A 12,317-nucleotide genomic window follows, 5' to 3' on the forward strand; every position below is an offset into this window, starting at 1 on the left:
GGATCTCCAAGGTCCCTTCCAACTCTGTTCATCTGAGACTGGATCTGTCAGGAACGGTGTAGAGTCTCCTGCCTGAGCAGGGTGGGGGGCTGGACTAGATGACCTCCAGGGTCCCTTCCAACTCTGTTCATCTGAGACTGGACTGCCGTTGGTCAGAGATGGTGTAGGGTCTCCTGCTTGAGCGAGGTGGGGGTTTGGACTAGATGACCTCCAAGGTCCCTTCCAACTCTGTTATTCTATATTCAACGGAACAGAAGTTGCCTTCGGATGTTGTGGGAGCTTCATCCCTGGAAGCTTTCAAGAAGAGACTGGACTGCCATCTGTCAGAAATGGTGTAGGGTCTCCTGCTTGAGCGGGGTGGGGGGTTGGACTAGATGACCTCCAAGGTCCCTCCCAACTCTGTTCATCTGAGACTGAGCTGCCGTCGGTCAGAAACGGTGTAGGGTCTCCTGCTTGAGCGGGGTGGGGGGTTGGACTAGATGACCTCCAAGGTCCCTTCCAACTCTTTTCATCCCAGACTGGGCTGCCGTCGGTCAGAAACGGTGTAGGGTCTCCTGCTTGAGCGGGGTGGGGGGTTGGACTAGATGACCTCCAAGGTCCCTTCCAACTCTTTTCATCCCAGACTGGGCTGCCGTCGGTCAGAAATGGTGTAGGGTCTCCTGCTTGAGCGGGGTGGGGGGTTGGACTAGATGACCTCCAAGGTCCCTTCCAACTCTGTTCATCCCAGACTGGGCTGCCATCTGTCAGAAACGGTGTAGGGTCTCCTGCTTGAGCGTGGTGGGGGGTTGGACTAGATGACCTCAAAGGTCCCTTCCAACTCCGTTCGTCTGTTCAACTCCCCCCCCCCCGAGGCCAGGCAGGGGCAACGCGGCTCCTTTAAAAGAATCGAACGGAATGTATCAAAACAAAAGCGCGGGGCCCGCCCATTGGCCGCCCGGTGGCCACGTGACCCCACAGCTGATTTCCTGCGCTTTTATCCCCTTGCCTTTGATCTCCCTCTTCGCTGCTTCGGCTCCTTTGCGGGCTTCGCGGCCGGAGTGGATATTTTTTTCCCCCCTTCTTTTTTTTTTCCTTCTGCCCACGACGAAGTTTCCTAGCCGGAGAAGCGCAGGAGGCTCGCTTCCCCTCTGCAGCTGACAGCTGAGGATTGATTGATCAGTATTGGGGGACCCCCCTCCGACCCCCCATTTCACCCTCTCCTCCCTCCCTCCGCCTCCCCTCTCCCGGGCTCCTTTTCCGAGCCCTTCCCCACCACGCGCGGACAAAGGCGAAGCGGCCGCGGGGTGTGGGGTGGGGAGGGAGGGAAGGAAGGAAGGCCCGGGGCTTCCTCCATGGCGCAGGCGGCTCCGCTCAACCTGCTGGAGCCCGGCGGCTTCCCCATCCAGGTGGAGCACGATCGGAAGCGGAGGCAGTTCACCGTCCGCTTGAACGGTAAGGGCCCGGGAGGAGAAAAAATGAAGGCTGGGGAAGACCCCCCCCCCTGCCACTACCACCACCACGGGGGTTCCCTTCCTGCCCCCCCCTCTGGCACTGCAATGGGGCGGGGGGGGGTCTTTTGTTCGCCACCTGGCAGGGCAGAACCTCCCCCCCCCCACCGCTGTGGCTGCTGATCCGGTAAAGCCATCCGAATTTGGGGAGGGGGTTTGCAAGCAAGCTCTGCGGGGTGGGAATGGGGGGCTTGATTAAAGACAAGGAGGGGAGGGGGCTGCCCAGCGGAGCAAAGGGGCCCGCTTAAGCTCCTCACCTTCCCTCCCTCTAAGCCCCCCCCCCCGGGCAAGGAAAACCCTGAAATTAAAAGGAAAGTGGGGAGGGGGGTTGCAAACAAGCCCTACCGAGTGGGTTTGGAGTGGGGGGTTCGATTAAGCCAAGGAGGGGAGCGGGCTGTCCAGCGGAGCAAGGTGGCCGCTGAAGCTCCCCACCTTCCCCTCCCTCCCCCCCCCAAGGAAAACCCGGAGATTAAAAGGAAATTGGGTAACTGAAAAGGCATTGATTTCAAAAGCAGCCGTCGCTTTTGCAACCGGGCGCCCCCGGGCACACCCTACTGGGTAAGTTGCGTGGTGGTGGGGGGGGGGCTTTTTCCTCCCCTTCACTTTCTATTTTTAAACCCCGGCCTCTCGACGCGGCCTTACATGCTTATTATCCCCTGCTATGCTCTGCTTTGAGACCTCCTGGATTGATTTGGGTGGGGGGCGTTTGCTGAAGAGAGTCTCCTGGTTTGGTGACTGGAGAGTCCTGCACTGAAGGGTTGACAGCTTGGGGGGTGGGGGTGGGTCTGACTAGGTGGCTCAGTGGCTAAGACACTGTGCTTGTCGATCAGAAAGGTCCAGCGGTTCGAATCTCTAGCACAGGTATGCCTGAGCAGGGGGTTGGTCTAGATGACCTCCGAGGTCCCTCCCAACTCTTGTTCCTGTTACTAAACTGACTTTGGGAAGCTTGGAAAGCAGTCAAATGCTGGGTTGGGTCAAGGCCTCTGAAGTCTTCCCTTTCTGCTAAACCAGGGCTGACCAAACTTGGGAACTTTAAGACTTGTGGACTTCAACTCCCAGAATTCCCCACCCCCAGACGGCTGGGGAATTCTGGGAGTTGAAGTCCACAAGTCTTAAAAGTTCCCAAATTTGGACACCCCTGTACTAAATCATGGCTTGCAGCTGCCCTTGGCTTCCTTGTTGTCATGAGCCCAGCTGTGATGGATAATCTTACAAAGGCTCTGGATTTGCTGCATGGAGTTAAACCAAGCCCATCCCACGGATGAGTTAGCACTGTGTTTTGTCAAAGATGGAAACTTTTCAGATTGGGTGGACTTCAACTCCCAGAATTCCCCCGCTGACATCGCTTTCAGTTGACAGAAACCTTTGGAGAGAAAGAAACCCAATGAATTTGATTTCTAGTTGGGAGGCAGACACAGCTGGCTGAGGAATTCTGGGAGTTGAAGTCCAGCCATCTTGAAAAGTTTCCACATTTGAAAACCGGGGTTTAGCAAAATACATACCAACCTAGCTTGTGTGATTTGTGGCTTAAAGGTTTTGACTTAGATCAGCCTCCTGGCCTTTATTTAATATTTTGTACCGGTAGTTAAACCATGGTTTAATAGGCAGCGCAAATTAGTTTCTGGTTTGGTGTTATGCTTGAGCTAATGCACGTCGTACACAAGGAGCTAAAGAGTCTCTTTCAAACTCGCTTCGTTTTCCTTGCAGCTGTTCACTTTTAAAAAAGTTGGCAAGTTTTTGTTAAAGTCTGTCCTTGTTTCATTCGAACGGCAGGCTGCGTTAAAGCAAACAACTCCAAAAATGAATGCAGCGCGCAGGGCTGTTAAACGGCTGAAAATAGAAATACACAGCATTTGCCTTCTTTTCCTCTCGGCCTGGCATGGCTGAAGAATGATCTTTGGACAATGGGTGAAAGTAAAGAGCGAATTAATTTTTGCAGGCTGGAAGGGGGTTTCAGCAGCCAAAGGAATCACGCTTTCCTTAAAATAGCACAAGGTTAAAATAGTTCCATAGTGACGGATTGCAAAGGAAATCTGCTGGACCTATAAATCAAGGGGTTTGTTTCTCTCCAAAGTTTTTGTTTCAGCTGAAAATATTTCTGTTTTGTTTTGTAAAGGCATCTTGAATTCCGTTTGGTTGGGAAGAGAGATGGGAAGAGACTACGAATTGCGTCTTGTAGCCGTATTTATACAAACAAGAACAGAGCATTTGAGAGGGGGGGGGGAGGAGATAACCAGAACAACATATGCTTGGATTTCTTGGCTCGGGTTTAGGAAAGTTCTCCAGAGTTAGAGTGTCAGGCTGGCTTGATTAAAAGTTCATGATTCAGACAGACATGAGAGCAGTGTTCCAATATTTGAGGGGCTCCTCCCAAGACGGGGTGGAGGGGGTTGTCAAATTATTTTCCAAAGCACCAAAAGAAACAGTGGATGGAAATGAACCGAGGAGAGAAGCAACCTATCAACGTAAGGAGAAATTTCCTGAAGAGCCTCCGGAAGTTGTGAATGGATGCTCCATCTCTGGAGGCTTTCAAGAAGAGATTGGTCTGAAATGGTATAGGGCAGAGGTGAGCAAACTTGTGGCTCTGGAGCCGCATGTGGCTCTTTCCTCCCTCTGCTGCGGCTCCGTCACCAGTCGGCGCCACAATTTCGAGAGGAGCTTCTGGTGGAGGGGTGGGGGGGAAGAGAAGCACAGTGCGCCAGGAGAAGACTCTATGGCAAGGGGAGGCTTTTCCAATTGATAGGGCTTTCGGTTATCACAGGTAGAGGGAAAAGGACGCCACGCTGGGAGGAGACTCTATGGTGGGGGAACCGGACTTCCAGTTGGTAGAGGGAAAAGGACGCCACACTAGGAGGAGACTCTATGGTGGGGGAACCGGACTTCCAGTTGGTAGAGGGAAAAAGATGCCACGCTAGGAGGAGACTCTATGGTGGGGGAACTGAACTTCTAGTTGGTAGAGGAAGAAGGACGCCATGCTAGGAGGAGACTCTATGGTGGGGGAACCGGACTTCTAGTTGGTAGAGGAAGAAGGACGCCACGCTAGGAGGAGACTCTATGGTGGGGGAACTGAACTTCCGGTCAGCTCCAGAATTGAACGGGGGGCTTCCGGTTAGGACCTTTGTGGCTCCCGGTGTTTTCTTTTCTGTGGGAAACGGGTCCAAATGGCTCTTTGAGTGTTTAAGTTTGCCGACCCCTGGTTTAGGGCAGTAAGGGTGGACCTTTATGGCACTGACTGCTCAAACCAGAACGCGCATGCATGCCTGTGCGCCAGAGTGCCTGAACTCTGAGGACCAGCTGCCCGATGTGCATGTGTGTGCCGGCCAGCTGGTCTTCGGCTTTCTGGCACATGTATGTGCACTGGCCAGGTGGTGTTCATGCACGCCGGAGAACGAGATACCCGAACACTATCTGGCTGGTGTGGATTCCTGGTTTTAGCTGTTTTGGGACTGTTTTCAGGCTGTTTTTCAGGCTGTTTTGGGCTGTTTGAGGCTGTTTTTTGGACCTGTTCTTTAGCGGTCCGTTTTTGGGATCGCTAAAGAACAGGCGTCGACTTGGGAGTAAGGCCACAAGTGGACAATGAATGGCCCCTCCCAGAGGAAATAAAAGAGGAGCGACAGGGGAGTGGAGTTTGCAGGAGACAATTAGTTCCCTTCATTGGTTCGTGACTCTCCGAGGCTCCTTGCCAAGTTCTGCAGAGATCAGCCTGGCAGCTCTCCAAGCCAGATAAGGTCTGTGACTGTAAATCCTCCCTCGAAAGACTTTGCTGGATATGAATGAGCAGAATTCACAACCAACTAATAAAAGTGGTTTTTGTCGGGACCAGGAGTTTGTTTCGTGCTCTCGGGAAGCCTCGGTCGGAACATGTACCATATTTTAAATTTTCTGGGTGTGGGTGTCTGGTGTGACATGGTTTTTCTTTCCATTTGCAGGCTGCCATGATAAAGCTGTCTTGTTGTATGAATACGTAGGGAAGAGGGTGGTGGATCTTCAACATACAGAAGTCCCAGATACCTACAGGGGCAGAGGAATCGCAAAACATCTGGCCAAGGTATGGATTAGCCTGGTTGCCCTTCCTGAAAGAGATACAGGAGGTCTTCGGGTGGTGGTGGTGGTGTGGATTTCTGCTTTCCCATTTAATTAATTCTAAGTTGTATTTTTTCTGAATACATCCACAAAGATTTACACACCTTGCAGGGAATGTAAAGGTTTTGTAGGTGAAGGAGTAGCCGAACCTGAGGGGGCGGAGTCAAAAGGGGAATTGGCTTAGAATCCCTACGTAGTCACCAGCGGACTAAGTCCCACCTCCCTTGAATTCCATGGATCCTGATTGGATCCTTAGTTGAGGAGATTTATTTGCATAAGCAAGAGTATCAATAAATCAATATAATTGGACCTTCCTGTGTTCACACCTGACAGGTTGTTTCTTAGAAGTAGCAATTACTTAAACAAGAACCAATGATTATTATAATAATCAACGTTGTTCATTCACTGTTTAATATTTTAAAGTAATTGTTTAGCATACCTCCCAATTAATAAATAATGAATAGATGCCTTAATAATACAGCCGTACCTTGGTACTCAACTACTTTGAGATTCATGGAACCTGGCGCACTGAACACAGTTTGGGAGCATGTTAAAGTCTAGTTTTAACCTTTTTCAACCTTGACAAATTTAAGATATATGAAGTTCAATCCCAGAATTCCTTGATGGCTGGAGAATTCTGGGAGTTGAAGTCCACACACCTCAACATTGCTAGGATTGAGATACATGGATCTAGCTAATATTTTGCCAGTTTTTAAGTGTACCCCTAGTTGTTGTTTTTTTGCAAGAGATGCGGTAGCTCAGTGGCTAAGACGCTGAGCTTGTTGATCAGAAAGGTTGACAGTTTGGCGGTTCAAATCCCTAGTGCCACGTAACAGAGTCCCAGCTTCTGCCAACCTAGCAATTCGAAAGCAGGTAGAAAATGCAAGTAGAAAAACAGGAACCACCTTTGGTGGGAAGGCAACAACGTTCCGTGCGCCTTTGGCGTTGAGTCATGCCGGCCACATGACCACGGAGACGTCTTCGGACAGCGCTGGCCCTTCGGCTTTGAAGCAGAGATTAGCACCACCCACTAGAGTTCAAAGTTTAATGAATTTATATGCCACCCAATCCCGAAGGACTCCGGGCGCTTACATAAAAACAAGTTTAATAGAATACTAAAAAAATTTAAAATAGAAAGACAAGGCAAGTTAAAAAAACACAACATGCACTCAACTTTAATGGGGCTGGACCTCATTCAAGAGGTCAACAGCCCCAGGCCTGCCGGAATAGCCAGGTCTTAGTAGACTTTCGGAAGGCCGAGAGAGTGGGGATGTGGGAGGGAAATAAAATTTTATTGTACATATTTTGGGCATTTTTTCTTTTTAGATCCAGAGTATTAATTCCTAGAAAAGCACACTTGCAATTAGAAAAGAGATTAATCTTGGCATTTGTTAAACATGTCCCTTCCAAAGACATTTCCAAAATAGAAGGTGTTTTTTTTGTTTGTTTAAATCCATTTTATTGTCACCAACTGAAAGAAAATTCACCTAGTAAGTTTGACGACCTCACATCAACGTTGCCCTCAGCCAAGCTTGTTGGCTGGCTGAAAGCCACAGATGGAATAGAATGTTCTCTTAACGTATTGAAACGAGCACAATGCAAATCTGATTTTCTAGCTGTAACCATCTTTCCTTTCAAGCAATTGTTTTAAAAATAAATAAATCGTAAATCCCATTGAGAGGTTCAGTGGCCACTAGCCCGGGCAGCACGGACTTTCCTGGCCGATTGAGAAAAAACTGGAAGTGAAAATCCCACACATTTGGTGGAGAAGATGGATTGACTATACTCAAAATAAATACGGGACTAAGAAATTCCAGAGAGCTTATGACTGAAGAAACAAGGAATGATATAATCTGTTTAGAGCTAGCCTAGCAAAGAGGAGTTAAAGCTCAAATGAAAGATGATACTAACTTTTTTTTTTAAAGTTTATCTTAGAATATCTTTGTTAAAGATTTATACACTGTATTCGTTCTGGGAAGGGGGGGGAGAGACTGGGAGGGGGGTTGGGCAGGGAGGGTAGGGGGAGGGAGGTAAACATTTGTAAAAGTTTTTTTACAAGAGCCGAGGTGGCGCAGTGGGTAGAGTGCAGTACTGCAGGCCACTTCAGCTGACTGTTAGCTGCAGTTCGGCGGTTCTAATCTCACCGGCTCAGGGTTGACTCAGCCTTCCATCCTTCCGAGGTGGGTGAAATGAGGACCCAGACTGTGGGGGCGATATGCTGACTCTGTAAACCGCTTAGAGAGGGCTGAAAGCCCTATGAAGCGGTATATAAGTCTAACTGCTATTGCTATTTTTTTCCCCAAAATTTTCAATAAAAAAAAATATCCCACACATTTGGAGCAAGCTGGACCAGGGACCGCTGCAATTCCCTCTGGAAAAAAAAATATATTGGTTTAATTTCCATCTACGCGCATGGATTTTACAGCTGTTGTCCAGCAGCATTTCAGCCGGTCCCATCAAAATTGCCTCGTTGGGCTTTCGCTGCTGATTCCTTGTATTATTCCTCCGTCCTTTGTTCGTTAAACTAGCTAATGAGCGTGGAGAAACCCGTCCAGAGCTGATTACAAGCTGGGGGCTCCAAAGGGAGAGATTGAACTTGCTTCACAATCTGCAATTGATGGATAAGCCGCTTTGGCTTGCAAATTCTGATCCTTAAGAGGCCCGTTATGGTTTTGCTAGGATCTTGATTCTTCTCTGCGCCCCGGTTTTATCTCCCCTGAGTTGCTCTTCTGTTCTTCTTCCCAAGGATGGTTCCCTTGGTCTACATAAAAAGTGTTCTGAGCTAGGCTTCCCCAAAAGAGAGACCGCCTGCTGCCAATTACCTCCCAAAGACCCGTTAGATCACACAGGGTTGGCCTCCTCCGGGTTCCGTCTACCAGCCAATGCCACCTGGCTACTACCCGGGGGAGGGCCTTCTCTGTGGCAGCTCCGGCCCTCTGGAACGAACTCCCTGCAGGGATTCGGACGCTCATCTCTCTCCAGGCCTTCCGAAAAGCCGTCAAAACCTGGCTTTGTCGGCAGGCCTGGGGTTGATGAGTTCCCCTCCCCTCTCGACTTGTATGGTTGTGTGATTCTTGGCTATTTTAATTAATTGTATTCTGTTCTATGTTCCCCTTTTCCCCTTTTGAGTTGTTCGCCGCCCTGAGTCCCTCCCGGAGAAGGGCGGTATACAAATAATAAAATTCAATTCAATTCAATTCAATTCAAAAGGCACGAAGCAGATTCCGACAAAACCCCTTTTATTAAACGAGTGTGAATTCCTCTCATTCACATTCAGCAAAACAGTCTTTCAAAGGAGTATTTATGAGCACAGACCTTATCTAGCTTGGAAAGCTGCCGTGTAAATATGTAAACCATGACCTGGGATGACTTTTGCTTGGGTTTGGCTAATGCTTGTTGTGGCCAGGAAGACGATTGGGCAACAGGGAGTCACGCCTTCCCCCGAGATGGTTGGATTATTTATGATGATTCAGAAGCTGGAGTTAGGGCAGAAGGAGTCCACACCTACACTTTTTGGCTAGCAGAAGCCAAAATTGCTAGATAATATTGGGTCTAAGCCTGTTGCGGCCCGCCGGCAGAGCTGGTAGCAGAGTCGGACAGTGAGGAGGTTGGGGAGGAACCTGGGCCAGTCCTGGAGTCTGGGGAAGGCTCTGAGGAGGACTCTGCGTCGGAGGCAGAGAGGGGGCCAGGGCCGTATGCCAGTTATCAGCTGCTTTCAGAATCAGACATTAGTGGGGCAGAAGAACAGCTGGAGCCTGTTCCCAGTGTGTGCATGTGCAGAGCTGCCGGATGAAGGGAAGAGCTAAAGAAGAGGGGTCGACTTGGGAGTAAGGCCACAGGTGGACGATGAATGGCCCCTCCCAGAGGAAATAAAAGAGGAGCGAAAGGGGAGTGGAGTTTGCAGGAGACAATTAGTTCGGTTAATTGGTTCATGACTCTCTGAGACTCCTTGCCAGGTTTTGCAGATATTGGCCTGGCAGCTCTCCAAGCCAGAGAAGGTCCTCCCTTGAAAGACTTTGCTGGATGTGAATGAGCAAAATTCACTCTCCCCTTCTCTCCCTCAGGCTTGCCCCACAGAGGCCTCTCCTATCTTATCCCCTTGTCTCCCTCAGGTTCCCCTCCAAACTCCCAGCCCATAGGCCGGATGAGTCATGCGCTGGCCACACCCAAGTGGCAGTTGGAATAGAGTTATTTTCGGGTGGGGAGGGGGAGTAGAACGTCTAACTCCTTAGAGCATTAGAGCGTGTTAATAATACTAATGATCTGAAGGTCGTTTTGAAAAATCCCTTCTTAGAAGCCAAGAGGAACATACTGTACGTGCCATATTTCAAGTTTGTAGACTTTACGGTTCTGGAAATTTCATGATGTCACGTGAGTGGCATTTCGCTTGTATTATTTTCACATAAATGCACTCCTTGCAACAGAACTTCTAATGCCGACCGTGGTTGTCATTTGTGAACTACCTCTATTTCAGACGCTAACTCTGTTTCTTCCTCCTCTTTGTTTTTTTTTTTTTTTTTTAGAACTTTTTTATTTTTATTTTTTCTTTAAAAAAAACACAAATATGTCATCATTTGTCAATCATTAAGACATTGAAGTACAATTTTTTTGTTGTTGTGTGTACCCCTCCCTCCCTCCACCCCCCCCACCCCCCTTCCTCCTTCCCCCCCCCCCCCCGACTTCCCAGAACCCGTACCCGGTATGGATTTTTAACTAACACAGTCTAAAATCTATTGAGAAAAAAGAAATAAAGAAATTAATGACATTCTAGGTTGACCTTAGCTTCTTCTTACTGAACTGACTTTTAACTGACTTCCTCCTCTTTGTTGTCAGGCCGCATTGGACTTCGTGGTGGAGGAAGATCTGAAAGCCCACCTCACTTGTTGGTATATCCAGAAATACGTCAAGGAGAACCCACTGCCACAATACATGGAACGTTTACAGTCTTAACACAGAACCTTGCTTGGAGATGTCCGCCAGGCCCTTCTTTTAGTGACTGGCCCTGGCCTCAAAAGCTCTCACGGGGACGCCCTCGCCTGCCTCTGCACATGCTCAGAGGCCCTGCTTTTGGAGGGGAAAAAAAACAAGCCAGATGCCATGATTTCTCAACCATGCTTCCAAGTCGTCCGGCTGACCAAGAATTTTACAGTCTGCATTTGCCTTTTTTAATCTTTGGCAGGGAAACCCTCGGGCAAAATCCAACCTCCTGCCAGTGGGGTGAACTTGTGGTGGTGTAGAAGGCATGGGGTGGGTCTGGTTTCCAACGAGGGTTGAGCTAAAGCAAGTCCACTCGGCCAGTCTTCTCCAGCATGGAGAAGACAGAAGCCGAGCTATCGGGGTGTCTTCGAACTCTTGGCTAGGTTGATCGTGCGGCCACACAGTGGATAAACATGGAGCCGGATACAAGCGGTCCAATCAACGTTGAGCTCCTGCCATGCGATCTCACCACCCTGCCGAAGCATGGACGGACATGGAGAAATGACTTTCCACGGGGACGCTGGCTCAACTGAGCTCGCAAACAGGGCAACGCGTTGGGTGTTTTGAGGTGATGGTGTGTGAAGAAGAAGCTTAGGTGGATTCTACGGACATTTTGAGGAATGGGCTGGCGCTGCTATTTATCTCGTTTTGGTGGGCCCTCCCTTCCCTTCTCAATCTCCCCTGGTGGGGAAGGATTCCCGTTGCACGGAGGAAGAAGAGGAAGATGAAGAGCGAGGGGCTAAGAAGGATGGACACCAGGAAAAGGAAGGGAAGAGTGTTGAAAAATGATGGACACCTCCAACCAGAAGAGAGACGTTTTCTACTCGAGCCATTTTTTTTTGGGGGGGGGGGTGAAATGGATCCATAATGCAGATAGAGTAAGTGAGGTGGAATCCTACAAGGGGGGGCTGAAATGGGAGATGCCGTTAGGAGATCTTCTTTGAGACGAATTGGCTCCAACTTGGCTCAAGGGAAAGAGGGAGTGAAACTAAAGAAGTCTATTCCATGGGGGGTAGGGGGAGAAGTTTTCTTCTCTTGGATCGAACGTCTTCATTTCTTCAACCCTTCGCTTCTGGCGGAGGCAGCCGGGGGTCCTGGGAAGAGTGGCTCAGAATAGTGGGATAGAAGAGGGGCCCTGATAAGGATTGTGATTAAACTAGGAAGGTCGAAGCTTGCCAAGTTTTAAGATCTGTGGGGATTCCGGGAGTTGGAAGTCCACCAGTCTTCCGGTTGCCCCAGCTTCAGCAACTTTTTAAAGACTGGTGGACTTCCACTCCCAGAATCCCCACAAGTCTTAAAAGTTGCCAAGGTTGGATCCTCCTGTGGAAACATTGCCTATCCAAGAGGACTGTCAAAGTTACCTCTTTAGATTGCAATGGCTTGCAAGATAATACAGTAAGATTTTGCAAGGAAGCTGTAATGGCCTTCTGTTTCCTGCTCTCTTCCCCCCACCCCCCCACCCCCAATCCTGAATTGGAGTGGTGGTGTTTATTTAGTCCTATTGTCCCTAGCCAAGCAGCCTTCAAAAGGTCTAGGAATACAGTTTCCATCACCCTGGGCCAGTTCAGAAGGGTGCCCACACTGGGGAAACGGGGTTTAATAGGACGGTGGCACCTGGAAGGATTTGCTTGGGTGAATTTTGCCATGGAATTCCAATTCCTTTGGGGATTGAAGTGTCCCTATCCTCCTTTTTTCCCCCACCCTGCCCATTTCAGCTCCTTACGCGTGTCTTTGGGAATTTCAGCAGAAATAAACGAGAAAATGAGATAA

The 12,317-nt window shown here is 49.3% G+C and overlaps 1 protein-coding gene across 1 annotated transcript; it reads left to right on the top strand.

The window, feature by feature from the left end:
* Positions 1–986: 986 nt before the first annotated feature.
* On the top strand, positions 987–12,317 carry NATD1 (N-acetyltransferase domain containing 1). The gene is made up of 3 exons (XM_087728692.1): positions 987–1,431; positions 5,417–5,535; positions 10,404–12,317. The coding sequence occupies exons 1-3, from the start codon at positions 1,332–1,334 to the stop codon at positions 10,518–10,520; spliced, it is 336 nt and encodes a 111-aa protein (XP_087584818.1). The 5' UTR covers positions 987–1,331; the 3' UTR covers positions 10,521–12,317.

This window comes from Thamnophis sirtalis, unplaced genomic scaffold, assembly GCF_051295495.1.
Source record: "Thamnophis sirtalis isolate CommonGarterSnake01/CBP01778 unplaced genomic scaffold, rThaSir2_p1.2 scaffold_14, whole genome shotgun sequence".
NCBI classification, from domain to species: Eukaryota; Metazoa; Chordata; class Lepidosauria; order Squamata; family Natricidae; genus Thamnophis; species Thamnophis sirtalis.

What these genes read in the sequence shown, in the direction of transcription:
- NATD1 (XM_087728692.1), top strand. Translation starts at nt 1,332, where the DNA reads ATGGCGCAGGCGGCTCCGCTCAACCTGCTGGAGCCCGGCGGCTTCCCC. An exon ending in GTTCACCGTCCGCTTGAACG is followed by an intron (nt 1,432 to 5,416) that starts GTAAGGGCCCGG and finishes TTCCATTTGCAG; the next exon opens with GCTGCCATGATAAAGCTGTC. An exon ending in TCGCAAAACATCTGGCCAAG is followed by an intron (nt 5,536 to 10,403) that starts GTATGGATTAGC and finishes CTTTGTTGTCAG; the next exon opens with GCCGCATTGGACTTCGTGGT.